General features: G+C 35.9%; 1 protein-coding gene across 1 annotated transcript; it reads left to right on the top strand.

The window, feature by feature from the left end:
• Positions 1-17600: 17600 nt before the first annotated feature.
• LOC122006665 (probable CCR4-associated factor 1 homolog 7) lies at positions 17601-18677 on the top strand. Its single transcript, XM_042562243.1, has one exon. The coding sequence runs from the start codon at positions 17818-17820 to the stop codon at positions 18643-18645; it is 828 nt and encodes a 275-aa protein (XP_042418177.1). The 5' UTR covers positions 17601-17817; the 3' UTR covers positions 18646-18677.
• The last annotated feature ends 1719 nt before the right edge of the window (positions 18678-20396 follow it).

Genomic DNA, 20396 nt, shown 5'->3' with positions numbered 1-20396 from the left:
CAGACCGTCCGCAAGGGAAGAAGAGAACCGGAGTAACGCCACCTGGGGGGAGATAAGAATGATCGCCGGTGGACCAACCGACGGAGATTCTAACCGAGCAAGGAAGTTGCATACACGGCGGCTCGAGATCCACGCTGTTGGTTGCAGCAAAGAGAAAACTGAGGGACCTGAGATTAGCTTCGATCCTAAGGATTTGGAGGGAGTGGAGATCCCCTATGACGATGCATTAATCATCCGAGCGGCAATTACCAATTATACAATCCATCGAACTTTTATTGATACAGGGAGCTCGGTGAATATCATATACAAGAAGACATTCGATCAATTGTAAATTGACCGGAGTGAATTGCTACCAATGTCGACTTTGCTCTATGGCTTCATGGGCAACAAAGTGTTTCCGATCGGACAGATCGAGTTGGTCATCTCACTCGAAGAAGAACCCCTAAAGCGAACAATGACGATAAATTTCATAGTAGTAGATGCGCCCTCGGCCTACAATGTCATTTTGAGCCGACCGACTCTAAATGAGTTCCGAGCGGTGGTATCCATCTACTACCATAAGATCAAATTCTCGAATGACGGTAAAGTAGGAGAAGTCAAAGGAGATCAGTTGGCCGCTCGGCGTTGTTACGTTGAAATGGTCATAATGGAAGACACTTCACTTGGAGGTGAATGCCATTATTGAAAAAACCCCCACGCTGGTCTACGAAGTGAGAGAAGAAGTTCAGATTCACCCTAATCGTCCAGAAGCAACTACCTTCATCGTTGCTGATCTAGAGGGCGAGAAAAAGGTGAAGCTGGTAGCCTACCTCAGCCAAAATCATAATGTGTTCACTTGGGCGACACACAAGCTTTCCGGCATTTCACCAAGTGTGGCTCAGCACGAGCTACACGTCCAACCGGACGCTCGACCAATAAAACAAAAGAAAAGGGACTTCAGCACAGAATAAAACTTGGTCATCCGAGCAGAGATAGATAAATTACTGGAGGCCGACCAAAGAGGTACAATTTTTGAGCTGGCTTGCTAACATCATACTCGTTCCCAAGCCGGACAACAAATGGAGGGTTTGCATAGACTTCCACGCCTTAAATAAGGCGTGCCCGAATGATTTCTATTCGCTGCCCCGGATAGACCAGTTGGTGGACTTTACGGCAGGCTGCGAGCTAATTTGCGTACTCGACGCATATCAAGGTTATCACCAAGTGCCACTCGCCCGAGAAGATCAAGAAAATGTCAACTTTATCACGGTTCCCTGATTGATAATTTAAAAAAGAACTGAGATGGATCCAGATTTAAAATATAAAGTAGTTAACCAAACCCAAATTAATTAAAATTAATTTAATTAAGTTAACTTAATTAATTTTGAAATCTTAATTTCAAATTCTAATTAATTTCAAAATCTTAATTAATTTTAATTTCAAAATATTATTTAATTAATTTCAAAATCTTACTTAATTTCATAATTAATTTCAAAATCATAATTAATCTCAAAATTAATTTTAAAAACATAATGAATTTCAAAAATCTTAATTATGTGATTATTAATTTTCAAATCATAATTAAATTTCAAATTATTAATTCTTAGATTTTTAAAATCTTAATGATTTTTAAATGATAATTATTTTCAAATCATAATTAATTTTAAAATGTTAATTATTTTCAAAATCTAATTAATTATAATTATTTTCAAATTATTTTCAAATCATAATTAATTTTAAAATATTAATTATTTTCAAATCATAATGTTAATTATTTTAAAATCATAATTAAATTATAATTATTTTCAAATCATAATTTCAAAAAGTTAATTAGTTTCAAATCATAATTAATTTTTAATTAATTCTAAAATTCTTAATCTAATACATTATTTTCAAATGATTTAATTTTCAGAATCTTAATCATAATTATTTTTTAATACTATTTTAAAAGGTTTAAAATTCAAATTACTCAAACGTATATGTTTTTAAATTCAAATTTAATTATTCTGAAACTCAAATTTAAAATACTTTTTCAATATTTTGAAATCATTCAAAATTCAAACTTATACTTTACTTTTAAAATCTAAATTTAACTTAAATTATTTTTAAAATATACTTCAATATCATAAATATTTTTCAAAGTTAAAGATAAGATCAACTTAACTTAACTCTGTGTCACACACACTCATAAGCTGAACATGTTTAATAATCTAGAATGTGTGAGTTGGAAAATCAAGAAAATAAATAATAACTTTTATATTTTTTATTTACATGCTTGGACTCTAGGACCCTAAAAAAAATTTAACATTAATTAAGGGAGAGTGCAAAGAAGTTTAAGACATTAATTTTTATTTTTATTTTATTAAAGTATTATTTTTCAAAGTTAAACTTTTAAAATATTTTTGAAAGAGGAAGTTTAAATTTTTAAACTATTTTTGAAAAGTAAAATAAATTATTTTTGAAATGACCAAAACTAAGTTTTGGATAAAATATTTTTAAGTGTTTTTCAAAGAATTCATTTACTTAGCTAAGTATTTTTATCAAAAAAATTTAAAGCTAAGTTTTATCAAAATATTCTTAGCTAAGTATTTTTATCAAAAATTTTAAAGCTAAGTTTTATCAAAATATTCTTCAAGCTAAGTTTTTATCAAAATATTTTTAAAGCTGAAGTTTTTATCACAATATTTTTAAAGCTAAAGTATTTTTATCAAAAGCTTTTTAAGCTATGTACTTAACTAAGTTTTTATCAACTTTTTTAAAGTTAAGTACTTAACTTAGTTTTTATCAAATTTTTTAAACTAAGCTTTAATCAAAATCCTTTTTAAATTGAGTACTTTTAACTAAGTCTTTTTTAAAACCTCTATAAAACTAAGTATTAATGCTAAGTTTTTATCAACTTCTTTTGAAAGCTAAGTACCTGACAAAGTTTTTTAAAGAATTTAGTTAAGTATTTTTCAAAGAAATTATTTTCAAAACTAAGTTTAGCTAAGTGCTACCTTTCAGGGGGAGCTTGAAATTAAACAAAGTAAAAACTCTTTTGTCAAACAACCTTCTCTCCTTTTTTATATATGTCAAAGGGGGAGAAAAAAGTTAAAAATTAGGAGTTAAACATAATTTTATGAAAGGGGGAGCATAAAGGAGTTTTTTTTTACAAATTATTGTATTTATGCTCATGCTTATATTCCTTTATTTATTGCTATGTTTTACTTAACTATGAAACATGTTGTCATAATCAAAAAGGGAGAGATTATTGGTGCGGGAAGCATCCGACGATCGAACCTAGGTCTTGATTATGTCAAAGGGTTCAAAGTTAAGTTGTCTTGTTATCTAACAAGGTTGATTAAGCTTGCAGAAAAAGTCCTAGTAGATTCTAGACAAGTGAAAAACCCTAGGGGGTGGTAACCCTAGATCTTAGGGGGTGGTATCCCTAAGTCCTAGGGGGCGGTAACCTTAGGTCCTAGAGGGCAGTAACCCTAGGTAAGGAAAAGTCCTAACTGTGGTTAGGCAGGTGAAAATCCTAGGGGGTGGTAACCTTCGGTTCCAGGGGGTGGTAACCCTAGGTTGTAGAAAACCCTAGGGGGTGGTAAACCTAGATTTTAGGGGGTGGTAACCCTAGGCTATGGAAAATCCTAGGGGGTGGTAAGCCTAGGCAGAAAGTCCAGTCGGTCTGGAGGACTGATCTGGCAACAGGTAAACTCTCCTGAGAGGAGTAGGTGAGGACGCGTTCTCCGGTAAGGGAACAGTAGGCATCGGTTTAATTTAGGGTTTCCGGAGGCAAAATCTGAAGTCAGAATCGAACAATCCCGAGACTGTTAAAAGGTTTATTTTTCATGTTTATATTGTGCTAACTTTGTTTTGCAAGGTATGGCTGGTTTCTTGGACTAACCTAGTTTATAGGAAGTGAATTGGCATGTTTGGCTCGGATGAACAGTGTCCGAGGCGCCTCCAGGGTTGTTGGAGGCGCCTTGGGCACCTTGGCTATAGCTATGCAGGAAGCAGGGCAGAAGGCGCCTTCCAAGGATGCTGAAGGTGCCTTGGATGTTGAATGGAGGGTGCCCTCTATGGAGCTTGGAGGCGCATTCAGGTGGATAATCAACGACCACAGCAAAGCTTATCGACGACCGAGATTGGGGGGATAATAGTTTGCTGAAGGCACCTTCTAAGGAGCTTGAAGGCGCCTTCAACAACCCTATATAAGTAGGTCACGAATTGATGCATCACACAAATCTAAAACTTGCAATCTTTCTTCTGTGTGCTGCTAACAAGACGATCCTACAAAGTCATAACACTCTTCGACGACCAGAAGCTCTCAATTTCAAACATCATTGTTATCGGTATAATATTTGATAGCACTTTAATTATTGTACTTGTTTGTAATATTTCAGATTGATAGTGAATTACCTAAAGTAAACACACAATGAGTGTGGGTCTTGGAGTAGGAGTCGTCATAGGCTCCGAACCAAGTAAAACCAATTTGTGTCATTATTTTCCTTTAATTGTTCTATTCAGCTGCTATTTACTCGATTATTTTAAAATGAATGAATTAGCCACGAGTGCTATTTGTCCCCCCCCCCCTCCCTCTAGCACGCTACGATCCTACAACATCAAGAGGATGATCTTTTTAGATACGTGTTTGAGTAATTTGAATCCGCATGACAGGGAACTACTACTTAAGGTAGGTGTGACATAGTCAGCGAAGTGGGGATTGATATATGAACCATGCCCTGAACCAAGTGGATATAAGATGAGTGGAAGGAATAGATGCACTTATTACTGTGGTTGTTGAAGGGTTAGAATTGTTCTGGAATTAACTGTAATTTTTTTTATTAATTGGGGATCATGATGTACTACTAGGTGTTATTCATAATCAATCTATAATTAATAGTTAATTATGGATAACCAATATAAATCAAAAATCTATTAGGTCACATGCACTACGAGTATATTCTAAAGACTTAAAATAAGTTTGAGAATTGGATTCTCAGATTGAGAAAGACTAAGTTTGGTAAGACCAAATGAGGAGCAAATTGGAAGATATTTTTCAGGTCAGAAGTGATGGTGGGTCATGCCTATTGTAGGCGAGTTGGATTCATTATGGTTTAATAATAAATTCAATTAGTTTGGTTTAATTATAAACCAAAATTTGGCTTGGTTCAATCTTAAACCAATTTGGTTTGGTTCTTAAATCAAACTTAATGATAATGGATTGGGTTGACTAATTGGGCTTGGTTTATGATTTACTCCCCAAATCATTGTAAGAGGTATATAAATACCCCTCTATGGGAGAAAATTTAGATGGATGAATTAAGGAATTAATTGGATTAATTTCTCTCCCTCTTTCTCCCGCACAACCTATGCCACCCAAGAAGCTGCTTCTTATGTTGTCGCTGCCGACAAGGACCTGTCGTCAGCCACTAGCTGACCGTGGACTACCCTCCAGGCTGCCCTTGTCGCCTCCTATTGTCAAGACACCCACCAGACAGCAACCACAAGGGCCTACTATGCTTCCTTACCGTGGACAATAAAGAGGAAACTCCTCCTTGCTTGTTGTTGCCGGCCTCCTCCACCAACAGTAGATTTTCTCAACCGCAGAACAACCTTTATTGCCTACCTTGCCACTGGCAACCACAAGCCCCAAGCCATCGGACAGCAGTTGCTACCCTTGACAGCAAGGTTTCAAGGTTGTATATAGCATGTAGTTGATGTCCTCTTGTTCCCTTTTTGTGTCGTCGGGTTGCTTATACCGTCGGGCACAAATCGGGCCATAGGATCTCTCTCTCAAATCACTTTGTCTCTACATTTGACTAGTACCAAATCATAGATGAAGACTTGTGGCTTAACAAAGTTGTCTCGAAGAAATCTTGATGTCGATATTAATTGAGGTAAACTTTATTAAGTTTTCTAGTTGATACCATTTCAGCTCAACATCATCCAGTAGGTATAATTTCATTTTTGAAATTTATGTTCTCGCCATCGCCCTTAGTTTCGTCCCTCAGATATAGTTCTTTTATACTGATGTGAGGGAATGGTAGAGCCTCCACATGTTTTTTATAAGTCAAGATATATGTCTACGTGGATGGAGAAGTCAAAGATAGGCCGACTCAAAATATGTCGATCAGAATGAGGATCGCTCAACCTTCCGGAATGAGGATAGCTTAGCTGACCGGTACAGGAATAGCTCAGCCAACCAAGATAAGAATTTGTCAGGCTCACCCTGTTAACCGAGGCCAGGATCGCTCAACCGTCTTAAATGCTCATTTGCAACTACTCCTGAGTGGCTATATCCTGAACCCCCGACCGGTGATGTCCAGATTCTCCTGAATAGTTATTCCTTTAATGTGAATGGTTCCATCAGGCTGATAATCTATCGATATGCGACAGCATTCAATAGGTTGAATAAGAAAGGTCGAAAGTGTAAGTACCCAGTAGTAGTTTTGGTGTAATCAACCAAGTCAAGTTACGTCTTATTGTGTTTGATCCTTGTGTCTAAGTGTATAGGAGTTTAGGAACACAAGAAGTCGAGCGAAAGATGTGACTAGCGAGAAGGATGACACTGGAAAGAAGCCGACAGGTTCGGTGCATCCAAGGGACGAGGTGTTACAGAAGAGTACACCGGTGGACGAGAAGGGCGTACGCGATATTTGAGGGACGAGAATCTGAGAAGGAAGTCTGCTTGAGGAGAAGGTTAGAGTTGGATTTGGGTAAGCTCAACTTCGGTTAATCAAAGCATTACTCACACGAAGAGATCAACTAAGGAGTTGATTTATCTCATAAAAGGCACCATCCATGGCTTGGAAGGCGCCTTCGATGAACAGTGTCGAAGGCACCTTCCAACCTGTTGGAAGTGCCTTCCCTAACTGTTAGCCGAAGATAAAATTTTATCTTCGACAGATAAAGTTTTCCACTTGAAGGCGCCTTGAACCTTATTGAAGGCGCCTTCCAACTACAGATAGAGTTTTTCAAGGGCTATAAAAAAATCCCTGGAGTTAGGAAATAATCAACAACTCTTGTATTCATTTCCTGGTTTATTTCTGAGCTTCCAACTGGTGTAAGATGTTTTTCCACCTTCAACGAAGGAGAATTTTAGTGCTTTCATCTATCTTGGATTAACAACCACCTATGTTGTAACCAAGTAAATTTTGGTCTTCTTACTTATTTCTTTTTAAATTGTTCAGTTTATTTCTGCTTTAATTTAATTGTGCTTTTTAATGAAATTGAAAGATCGAAAAAGGATTATTTTTATTTTACAGGCAATTCCCCCCCCCCCCCCCTCTCTTGCAGGTCATACTGAGGCCAACAAGTGATATCAGAGTCTAATCATTTCAGAAGGACTAACTGTCGATCAAAGCACAGAAGATGATGGCCAGAACAAGTATTCACCCGCCTAAGTTTGAGGGAGAGTTCGCCCATTAGAAGAAGAAAATGGAGGTATACTTTAAAATAGATTTTGATATTTTTCTAATTGTAAAAAATGGTTTTGTAGTATCTACCGACACCAACGACAACCTAAAGAAAGAGGAAAATCGGACAAAGAAGGAACAAGCCAAATTTGTGGCCAACAGAAAAGTAAAATTTCATCTGCTGAGTGTGCTGCCACCACAAGAGATCAACAGGATCAGAGTCTACAAGTCTGCAAAATATCTCAGGAAAAAATTATTGGAGCTTCACAAACGATCCTCCGAAGTCAAGCTCGCAAGAAGAGATCTACTTCGGAACCAACTGATAAATTTTCAACTGAAAGAAGGTGAAACGGTCCGTCAACTGCACGTCAAGCTAAAGGAGTTAATCACCGAACTCACGAATCTCAGAGAAAAGGTAACCAACCGAGATTTGCTAAGGTATGCACTTAATGTTTTTCCAAGAACACTAGAATGGTCGACCTTAGTAGATGCATATTACATCTCTAGGGACTTAGAGGTAAGTGATCTAGAAGAATTATTTTTAACCTTTAAAATTTATGAATCTAGATGTGCAGAACTAAAGGAGTCAAATCAAAACATTACCTTAAAGGCAAAAATAGACGAATCAGATTTCGAAACTTCCACCGGTGAAAATAAAGTAGCACTAATGGTAAGAAACCTTAATAAATTTCTTAAAACTAACAAATTTCACAAGTCGTGGGCAAAGAAACACCTTCGAAATAAAAGGAATGTTCAATGCTACAACTACTAAGATGAAGGGCATGTCAAAGGCGAATGCCCTAAATTAAAAAGGAAGGAAAAAGAAAAAGACAAAGAACCAAGATGAACAAAACACAAGAACTTAAAAGCTACGTAGGATAAATCATCATCCTCCGAATCTGAGATCGAGGCCTATGTCGGATTGACACTAGTGGCGAACTATCAAAGGGATGAAGAAAGTACATCAGAGATGAGCATCGATAAAGAGGGAGCATCATTAAAAGAAAGCATCGATGAAGAGGGAGTGTCATCAGAAGAAAGTATCGATAAAGAAGGAGCAACAGAGTATGAGGTAAGTGAGGTACGTACTTTATCTTCTGAACAATATAATCATACTAGTTTATCAAAATGTTTACTATAAATATGATTAAACTAGAAAAAGAAAATTCAAAGTTAAAGTTAACATTAGCAAGTGCATGTAAACTGGAAGATTTTGATAATATAAAATTTGAAAATGAAAAGTTAAAAGAACAATTAGAAAAAATAAACAAGGATAATGCATACTAACATGTTCAACAAGCTAGAAATTATCAAGTACTAAATTGATATTTTAGATATCATAAAGGTCAAATTAGAAAATTATCATAAAAATATGTTCCGAAAAAATTTTTGATTCATCCAGTAGTCAGAAACCTATATTAGGTACTCAAATCATGTTTAGATTAAAATCTTATGCATGTTTTAATTTTAAGTTGCTTTAATATTTTTTTTCATGTTTAAATTTGTCAAAATTTTCATATAAATTATTTTATATGTGTTCTATTTAAAATTAATTCTTAATTTTTTTTCGATCTTATTATCTATCTCTAAGAAAAATCTTTAAAAAATTTTAGTCAGTCTATTATTTTTTATAAATTTTTCAACAAAATTCATGTCTTTAAATTTAAAATTATTTCATAAAATTATTTTTAAAATTTTATTTTTTTTGACAAAAAATCATGTTCTTTATAAAAAAACTCAAAATATTTTGACTATTATTTAATTTTCTATGAATTTTTTATCAAAATACTAATTTTTAATATTAAAAATTATAAAAACATTTAATTTTTAAAAAAATATTTTTTTACAAATATACTTACTATATTACATTCTTATAATTTTTTTAAAGATTTTCAAAGCTGGAAACTATTTTTAAATATTTTGTTAAGAAAATATGTCTTTCTATATCAAATAATTTATTACTACTTTTATTAATTCCTTTTATTTGTAAAAATTTTATCACTATTTTAGATATGACTATTTAACTGTTACAAAAAGTTTCAAAAATTTTAAACCATTGAACATAATTTTAAAATTATTTCTTCTAAAACTAATTTATAAATCATAAAAATTCATATTTTCGAAATAAAAATTTCATAATTTTTTTAAATGTTAGTCCCTATTTTTTATCCCTTAAAATTTATTTCAAATTTATTTTCAGAGAATATCCCTATTTTTAATGTGATGGGAGAATTATAGATTAAGTCTAGGCGAGGCAATATTTTTTTACATTGCATAACATATTTATTAATTATAAATTATTGACCTGTTGTAAAATCCAGTAATTAAATAATAAGTATTATTGGAGAATTAACCTTATTGGATTTTTTAAAGAATTTTTAGAAATTTTCTGGGATTTAATCGGAGCTCATATGACCTATTTTAAGATGGTGCATTTATGGACTCGAGAAAAGCCTATTTAGAATACCCAAAGATGAGAGTTGATTGAGAAATTGATCTAGAGTTTAATTGGGAAATCCTTAAGTTATAAATCTAATACCCGTGCCCTAGCTCCCAAATCCACGTCAACTCCTCTCTTCCCTCTCTCTCTCACGGTCCTCCGCACCCCAGCCACCGATCTCCTCACGCGTGCACCAGCCGTCGAGCCATAGTCGCCTCTCCTCCTCTCTCGAGCCACAGCCGCCGGTGATCTCTCCTCCTCATGTGAGCATCTCCTTCTTGCGATCTCCTCACCACCTCGCTCGAGCACCACAGTCGCCGCCTCTCCTCTTCACGCGAGCACCGCAGCTGCCACAACATCCGACCCCATCGCCTCCAATCGCTGGCTGACCATCGGCCGAGAAGGGGAAGCCCGAACCCTAGCTTCGATTCCTCGTCGTCGAATGCTGATGGATGCAGCCAACGTCGATGTCCTAAATCCTCTGTTTCTGTTCCCGTAAGCAACCGAATCAAGGTAAGCTATCTTTGAGAATCAGATTTCATGTTGTTAGTGGATTTCGAATGATGGTATTGAGTGCAATCGTTAAATTTGTTGTGATTTAGGGTGTTGATATGGAGATGGTAGAGAAACAATGAGCTCTAGCCATAGTTTTCCAGTAGCAAGTTTCCCCGGTTGTGAGTCAACAGCGGAGCATCCAAATTCGGTGAGATTTGGAAGTTGATTTCATTTCTATATTGTTTTGGATTAGGAGTGATGGGTTATAGAAATTGATTACATTATGTAATGTACTGGATTAAGGAATCAATTGAAATGTGGATTTAACCTAGGGTTTAGGTTAGATCCGAGGTTTATGGTTAACCAAGTTAATGAAAGAATTAGGGTTTTTGAAGTTAAATAGGAGTTCAAGTTTATTATTGGATACATGAGGTATAGCATAATTATATGTGTTGTTACAGGACTTTGATTTACGACGAGTCACTTGACGAGTGGATAATTTCGGACGCTCGACTTATATTAAAGGCGAGTACTTCTTACTTTGACTCTCTTTAGTTCTTTAGAACTTGGTGCATGAGCTATTATTTTTGGATAAGGACTGCTTTACCTTAATTCCACTCGTATTTTTCTTGTGCTTGATACTTCTACTCAAATCTTTGAGTTATTCGTTTCTATATCCATACAGTCTCTTGTTGTCATCTATGATATTTAGCAGATATTAGATACCAACCTTGTATGCTTTGATTGTTGTTTATTTATGTACTGTATTGAGCATGCTGGCTTCATGTAGCATATTTGATTCCTGTTTACATGTATATGATGACTGTTGTATATCGTGCATCATATCATTGCATACATGTTAACGACAAATTCTCCCTTGCGGTCGAGAGAGTCGTTAACCAGGGTCGCACGCTCGGCCACTCGAGAGAGTGGTAGCTGGAGCAGATGTCGCTTGTCCTGTTGTGTCATACTCAACCACTCATGGGTAGTGATAGCTGGAGTTGCGAGCAGCAGGGACCCCCGTCGCAGACGTAGGCACGTAGCTAGTTAGCTACTATGCAACTGTCCCTCGGTCACTCGAGAAAGTGGTAGCTGGAGTGGTGTACAGTTTGTCACTGACCTGACCTCTCGACCATACAGTAGGGGTGAGCAGTCAACCCGCCAAACCGACCAACCCGCTTATACCGACCCGAACCGAACCGAAAAAAAATAATCCGCCGGATATAGGGCCGGATGTAGGGTCCTAAGATTGCATTATCTGATCTAGTAGGGTCGGATAGTTTTTTATCCCAATAATCGAACCAACCCGATCCGTGATCACCCCTACTTGTAGCAACTAATGTTGATAAGCTATTACACGTTGTAGCAACTACTGTCGATAAGTTACTACACGTTGTAATAGCTATTTCCGATTAGCTGCTATAATGTGTAATGAGTAATGTCTATTATCATTTTAAATTTTATTTTATTTTGTTATATTTATATTTATATTTTATATTTCATTGGATATAGGGTCGGATATCCAAATAACTGACAACCCGTTGGATATCTGATACATAAGAACCGCCGGATATAGGGCCGGATGTAGGTCCCGATTTTACATTATCTGATCTAGTAGGGCCGGATAGTTTTTTAGCCCAATAACCGAACCAATCCGATCCGTGATCACCCCTACCATACAGGGGTCATGGTGCAGAGAGGTGGGCGGGAGTGACCATCCATCCATACGCTGTTATTATACTTGCTTTGGCTGCTGGTGTTTACATATACTGTTATTGCTTACTTGTTACTGTTGTTGTTCACTTTTGCTGATATGCTTACTTATGTTGAGATATACTCTCATTGTCGGTGTTTAGACATTGATTTATTTATTGAAAATGTTTATATACCTTACATATTACCTTTGTAGTTATGAGCAGTACTATAGCAGATTAGTACTACTTCTGACCTTCTATTACCAGCCTAGAATATGGTTTCAGGTATGAGCATTTGTTATAGTTTTATTTTAGTATCTTATATTTCCTTTATGAGACTGTATATTGTTGGCTCATTCTCTATTTATATGTTATGTTCATGCACTATCTTTCCTATACCCGCTGGGTCTCTGTACTCACCACCTCGCAAACTGGTTTTTTTTCGCCAGGTAGCAGGTAGATGATTCATGGATACTTGGAGTGTCCCGGCTATCAGTCCCATGTCACACTCGAGGATAGTTTTTCTTTTCGGTTTTATTATTGTTTGGGAGGTATATTGATTTTGCGTATTTACTTTCTAATAAGTTGATTTTGGTTTGGAGTTTAGTCTGGTGGTTGCAGGTATTTTGGTTAATGACTTTGTTGGTCTTTCATTCGTATTTTTGTGTTTTTCGCTATGTTTACTTCCAGCCGTGTGGACTGTTATTAAATTGCATGGTTGCGTTTTCATTTTGTCCAGCCGTGTAGGCTGAGAATATTAAATTGTGCTTGTGTTTTCATTTTGTCCAACCGGGTAGGCTGAGTATATTAACTGCGTGGTTGTGCTTATATCCAGCCGTGTGGGTTGTTGAATATGTTATTATGTTGTTTGTATATTGGTCCCAATTGTCACTGTTACAGGGGAAGTGCTGTCTGATTTTTGATTGGACACCCTTACCCTCGGGGCGTGACGCCTATTGTTTTACTTTTTTGTTTTGTTTTTCTCTAATTAAACTTGGGTTGCTCACATTAAAAGGGAAAATTATAAGTACCACGTAGTAGTTTTGGTATGATTAACCAAAGTAAGTTAAATGTTGTTGTGTTTGATCCTTGTATTCAAGTGTGCAGGAGCGTAGAAACATAAGAAGTTGAGAAAAAGACACAGCTAGCAAGAAAAATGACACGGAAAATAAGCCGACAGCCTCGGTGCATCCAAGGGACAAGGTGTTGCGGAAGAGTACACCGGTGGATGAAATGATGTACGCGACATTCGAGGGACAAGAAGCCGAGAAGGAAGTCTGCTCGAGGAGAAGGTCAGAGTTAGGTTTGGATAAGCTCAACTCCGATTAGCCGAAGCATCACACACGTGAAGATATTAGCTAAGGAGCTGATCTGTCTCATGGAATGCGCCTTCCATGGCTTGGAAGGTGCCTTCGATGAACAAAGTCGAAGGCGCCTTCCAACCTGTTAGAGGTGCCTTCCTTAGCCATTAGCTGAAAATAAAACTTTATCTTCGGGCGATAAAGTTTTCCACTTGAAGGCGCCTTGAACCCTATTGAAAGCATCTTCTAGCTGCGGATAGAGTTTTCTAAGGACTGTAAAAAGATTCATGGAGTTAGGAAATAATCAACAACTCTTATATTCATTTCCTAATTTATTTTTAAACTTTCAACGAGTGTAAGAAGCTTCTCCACCTTCAACGAAAGAGAATTTTAGTGGTTTCATCTGTGTTGAATTAACAAGCACCTAGGTTGTAACCAAATAAATTCTGGTCTTCTTACTTATTTCTTTTTAAGTTGTTCAGTTTATTTCTATTTTAATTTAATTATGCTTTCTAACGAAATTGAAAGCTCGAGAAAGAGTTATTTTTATTTTACAAGTAATTTATCTCCTTTTGTCGGTCGTACCAAAACCAATAGAGAGCATTAATGATTATTAAACATTAATTATAATCATCATTAGGTATTAATGAGAAATTATTAATAATCATGAAAACAACGAGAATAGGTAAAGTCAATAAGATAAGTAAAGGACTACTAATGCATGGAAGACAAGAAACCACTGAAGATCGCATAAAAGAGTCAATAGGAGATAAACATGTTATTTTCTAATTTAAAAAAACAACTCTCAACTATTTCTATTTTGTTCTCCTTTGACCGGTTCTTATTTGGACGTCGGAATAACAATACTAGAGTATTTTAGCGCCATTCTAATTCCTATTTTCAATCTATTATTCTCCAGATTTGCTGAGGGCATTGGTCTTTCTTTTTATTAAACAAGAACAGTCAATATGCATTTACCATGTCACCGATAGATCTCCCTCCAAAAGTCTCCCTCCGAAAGTCATGCGTGTATGTTCTAAATCAAAATTTTCATTTGATATGGAACAGTAATTACCTGACAACGATTTGTAATTTTTATGTAATCAAAATCACGATCAGTTTATATATAAAAGAAAACAAATTTAATCAAACTCTTTAATTAATTCAGGTCAATTTGGTATTTGAGGAAAAAACTCCGTGTGCACGATATTTAAATTAGAGATTTACACAGAAAAATATGAAAAGAGTCTTAAGTTTAAATAAAAATAAATTTTATTTAAATCAAATTCAATATAAATCATCTCATTTTTTAAGAGTTCTAACCCTTATTTAAATAACTTTAAAAAAAATTAAAAAAATTCATAACAAAAAAGCCACAGAAAAATAATTTAAACGAAAATAAATTTTATTTAAATCAAAATCAAACTCAACGTAAATCATCTCATTTTTATAAGAATTCTAACCCTTATTTAAATAACTTTAAAAAAAATTTTTTTTAAAAAATGATAACAGAAAAGTCACAACAGACAAATAAAAAATAAAAAAAAACTAATCTTAATAAAAATAAAATAAAATCTAAACTAATTTTGAAAAAGAAAATTAATCCTAATCACGAAAGAGATAAAATTTATATTAATTTTTAGAAAATAAAATTAATTTTAAAATTTTAAAATAAATAAAGGAAAAGTAAAAAAATAAATAAATCTAGAATTTTAATGACCTAGTTAGCCGACTCCGAATATAGTGCAACCACGTCAAGAGGTCACTAAGTCATCATCTTCCTTCTACGTAGCCTCGATCCTCCTTCTTCTAGATTCAAAAGGGATGTTGTTAGTCTCATTTTCTTCTCGTAACAACTCAAAGGGAAATATAGTCATGTTGGATGATATGAGATGATTGTGTCCCTAGATGCTCTGCATCAGATACCCCAGGTTGAAAAGAACTCATCCTCGAGTTCAAAATAGCGTCTTCAATATCCATAGTCTCCCTTTTCTTCGCATTGTTTTTCGATATGACATGAACTACATCTTCAAATAAGATCTTTCTCAACAAATTCAACAAATTCTGGTTTACCAAGTGCCTCAATCTCGTCTTCATTGTAAATTGGATCACCGATTATTTCAATCTTGTCGTCCATATCTTTCTCAACAAAATTTTTATCTAAATTTAAATAAAAAAACTTATGACTTTTAAAATTTCGGACACTACGATCAAAGTGTGAGACTTCCTCAGCCAGAACCTGTCTATCATGACCTCGACCATGTACCTCACTATCTTTAAGATTTTACGCCACTAGACGCTGGTAGGGCTGTGAATGAATTGTTCGTGAACAAACTTGGTGTTTGGCTTGATAAGAGATTATTTATGTTCATTCAATATACACAAGATTAATTAAACAAACAAACTTGAACATCTCATTAAAGTAAACAAACAAGCTTGAACACATATGTGTTCAGCTCGTTAACGTTCGTAAACAATGTTCGTGAACTCACGAACCATATTCATTAATAAAATTCTTTTTTAATATGCTAAATAAATAATAAAATATAATATAATAAACAAATAAGTGTAAATTATGCTTGAACAATCATTTCAAAAGCTTGGTTCATTTTAAGCTCAGCTCGGCTTAGCTTGGTTACCTTATCAAACAAGCTTGAACACCCCAAAGCTCGGCTCGTTTGCAACCCTAAATGTTGGGATAACTCCGTGACTTGTCTCTATAAATCTTCAATGAGCTTGTAGGATATGTTTCAATCCTGGTGCAAAACTTCCTCAACTGGAACCTGTCTTTCAGGTTCACGACCTTGACTACGATCATCTATAGATCTAAGGCTCTGATACCAACTGACGAAGGTGTAGGATCGAAAAGAATTTAGATATCTCCACAATGACATGATATTGTCCACTTTGGGCCTAAGCCCTCCTGGTTTTGCTCTTGGGCTCTACCCAAAAAGCCTCATGCCAATGGAGATATATTTTTCTTATAAACCCATGATCTTTTCCATGTGTTTTCAATATGGGACTATGTTTGCAACCTTGCAACCCCAACAGAAGGGAAAGGAACTCCGAGTGGGACATTTAAATTAGAGATTTAAAAAGAAAGACATGGAAAGATAATTCATAAATAAAAAAAAGTCGTCTTTAGGTTTAAATGAAAATAAACTTTATTCAAATTAAAATCAAACTCAACATAAATAGCTTTATTTTTACTAGAACCCTAACCGTTATTTAAATAACCTAAAATGTAAGAAAAAATAATAACATAAAAAAGAATTAATCTATAAAAAAAATATAAAATCTAAAGATAAAATTTATATTAATTTTTAGAAAGGAAAATTAATTTTAAAAATTTTAAATAAATAAAAGAAAAGTTAAAAATCAAATTTAGAGTTTTGATAATTTAGTTAGTTGATTGTGTTTCAACCGGACTCCGAATAGAATGAAATCATATCAGAAGGTCACAAAATCATCATCTTTATTATAAGTAGTTGTTTTTTAATCTAAAAGGGAGGTTTATAACTTTTATTTTTTTAATATTTTAAAGGGGAACATAATCATATTAAAAAAAATGATTAATCAAGTTGGATAACGTCGGGGGTGATCGGTCCGACTCCACAAAAGTTTTTCATCGGTCATCAAGATAAATCAGGAAGCACTCGCAATGGTCAATTCAGGAGCCCAACATTCTTTAATTACAAAATATAATGGTATTAAGATGATATGAGATGGTTACACCCCAAAATACCCTGCATCAGTATTCCAGTATTTATTTATTTTCTTTTACTTTGGGCTTCTTTACTTTTTTTTATTATTTTTATGAAAAATGATATGCTCAAGGAAAGAATATCAATGAAATGCTTAAAGATAGATACATAAAATGATGGTGCCTACAAAAAATGAAATGATGGACCATAAATTGAGCAATGATATGTTCAAGGAAAAAATTTCAAGGATAGACACATAAATTCATGGTCTACCATTTTATTTTTTGTGGACCTCATGAATTTATCTGTCTATCCTTGAATTTTTTATTAAATTTTTTTCCTTGAGTATATTATTTTTTCTACGAATATATTTATTCTTGAGCATTTCTTTAAAATTTTTCCTTAGCATATGATAGCTTTATTTTTATTTAAATAATTAAAGAGAGAGTACTTTGTGAAGCTCCATTTCATCCCCTTCCCCATAGTTAACTGGCCAATAGCAGCCTGCCACGCCAGCCCACCTAGCAAGCATAACCAGTGCCGGCAGTGCTCCGGAAACGAATGCCTCACCCTTTTGTCCCTCTTGTCCGACCTCATCCCCTTCCCCATCTCGCCCCTTCGTCCGCCTCCTATCTGGTTCTCTCCTCCCTCCTCCCTCCTCCTCCCATGGCCGAACTCTTTGCGGACAGCCGCCCCCGTCCTTAGCCGCTAGATTTCGAATCCTCCCCTTTCCACTCTCTCCTCGCTCCGCTTCGACCTCAAATCCCCCCGCTAGGGTTCTTGGCCCCGATTGGTACTGCTGCGATGTCGTCGATCCTGCCAAGGAACGAGACGGTCCAGATCCGCGAGGTGTGGGCGGAAAACCTCGAGGCAGAGTTCTCCCTGATCCGCGAGATCGTCGACGACTTTCCCTACGTCGCCATGGACACCGAGTTCCCAGGCATCGTCTGCCGCCCCCTGGGGAACTTCCACTCCAACTCTGATTTTAACTATGCCACACTTAAGGCCAACGTAGACATGCTCAAACTCATCCAGCTCGGTCTCACCTTCTCCGACGACCTCGGTAATCTTCCAACTTGCGGCACCGACCGAGGCTGTATCTGGCAGTTTAACTTTCGCGAGTTCGATGTTCAGCGTGATATCTCCGCCTCCGATTCCATTGATCTCCTTTGTCAGAGCGGCATTGACTTCCAGAAGAACGTCGACAAGGGCATAGACGCGCAGAGGTTCGCTGAACTGCTGATGTCGTCAGGTATCGTGCTGAATGACTCCGTGCACTGGGTGACCTTCCACAGCGGATACGACTTTGGATACCTTCTCAAGCTGCTTACCTGCCAGAACCTACCTGACACCCAGGTTGGGTTCTTCAAGCTCATCAAGATCTACTTCCCCACTGTGTATGACATCAAGCACCTCATGAAATTCTGCAACAGCCTCCATGGTGGACTTAACAAGCTTGCTGAATTGCTGGAGGTTGAGAGGGTTGGAATATGCCACCAAGCTGGCTCAGACAGCTTGCTCACCTCTTGCGCTTTTAGGAAGTTGAAAGAGTCTTTCTTTAATGGTTCCACTGAGAAATATGCAGGGGTATTGTATGGGCTGGGTGTTGAGAATGGACATATGGTTCATTGAGTCAGCAAGCAATAAAAATAATAATTAAATTATTATGAATTGCCTTCTCCGTGTGCTGGCCAAACTGATTTTCTTATCCCTATAAATGTTTGATATCGGTAAACAACTCTCTTAGTTTAACATATGACTAACCAAGCCTTTCCATTTAGGTTCATAGTAACTAGAGTCATTTGTTTTACGTTCTTTTTGGAATCATGCAACTTTGAATAATCTTAATTAGCATAGCAGGTGCTTAGAGGTTGTATTCTTTGTACTCTACTATGAGGTGATCCAGCTTCATCCGAGTCAGATTGTTTAAGGTATGCATCTATTTCTTCTCGAATTTGTACAATGTAATTTAGGGATTTGAATAAGAAGATAATCTGTTTTTGCTTAAATTAATATATTGCAGTTTAAAGCTTTAATCATTCCAGATAAAATTTGCATTTTCTTTGAGTATAGCTCCTCCCATGAAATTTCTATACCTTATGTACCAGGCTTCTAATTTATTGAGAGAAATTAGTGAAGGAGTGGCCATTAGTATCCATGTCTCTTCATCACTTTGCTTGTTCTGTTTAGTTATCATTGGATGCAAGACTTCTCACTGTTGTAGTGAACCCATTACTTCATAAATGTCAAGTTTTTTCATTAGTGGACTGAAGATTGAAGTCTTTGATAAAGTTTGTTTGTAGTTAGTTCAGCTTGATAGCAGGAATATTAAGCTTCAACCATTTAGGAATCACATATCTATATGTTCTTCTTTATTAGTGATGTCTTAAATGTGTTTACATAAGAGTTCATCATATTTTTGTGGAGGTTCGACTGTACTATAGAGGGATTGTATTTAGAGTTAATCAAATATTATCTAAAGTTCAGTGGACCAAGGTTTAAAATAATGTTATGACTTATGAGCTCAGAATTAATCCTCAGCTGAACCCATACTGTGTGCTGCTGTGTGGGTTTGTGACACATGTTCCTGGTGGCACTAAGTTAGGAGTCAGGAATTGATTTTGGGAAGAAAAAGAAAGCGGAGGTGTTTAGCTGATCAAGGTTTAAAACTAAAAGACGAGGTGGAAGCTTTCATGCAGGAGGAGGAAACCGATCTGGTCGCATCTCATATCACATTGCCTCATGTCATTGGCGTCGGAAGAAGTGTTCGCCGTTGCAAACTAAGCTCGACTCATATCTCCTGTCGGTGTTGCCAACACTGTAGGAAGCTTTCTGCCTCACAGAAGAAGAGAATCCTTCTTTCTGAAAAAGAGAACCCGCTCCCATGCCTGTCATAGAATAATCCTCTGCGGAAATAGGATTTTGTCTTGCCTGTCCTCTTAGAAGATTATCTTTGTGTTTTGGCCCGTTCCATGAGCCTGGTTGGTGGACAGAATAATTTGTTTCACTTGTGCCAACTAGAATAGAACAGTTTGTGAAACGTGCCCCGGATATTGGTATGCTCTAATGATCTTTGTCAAAGTAACTTCTTGCTGGAGAAACCATATTATAGGTTTTTGTCTTCATCAAGACAGTTATGGGAATAATAGAAAGTGACCTCAGAAAGTGAAAAGTATTAGGCCATTGATGCTTCCCTCATTTGGACAAGTTATAACCAAAAAGTTTTTGGGAACTTGAATCCTGCAGTAGTTTTTTGCTAGAGAACACTAAATATCAGGAACATTAGCTAACTATGTTGTTTGGGGAAGAGGGATTAGATCCAGCATTCAAATTGGTTCTGCATCATCACAACTCTTTTAAGCTTCAGGCGTTGTTTGCTTTAG

This window comes from Zingiber officinale, chromosome 7B (assembly GCF_018446385.1).
Source record: "Zingiber officinale cultivar Zhangliang chromosome 7B, Zo_v1.1, whole genome shotgun sequence".
Lineage (NCBI taxonomy): Eukaryota > Viridiplantae > Streptophyta > Magnoliopsida > Zingiberales > Zingiberaceae > Zingiber > Zingiber officinale.
The sequence above is the reverse complement of the archived record's forward strand: the minus strand, read 5'-3'. Positions and strand labels throughout refer to the sequence as shown.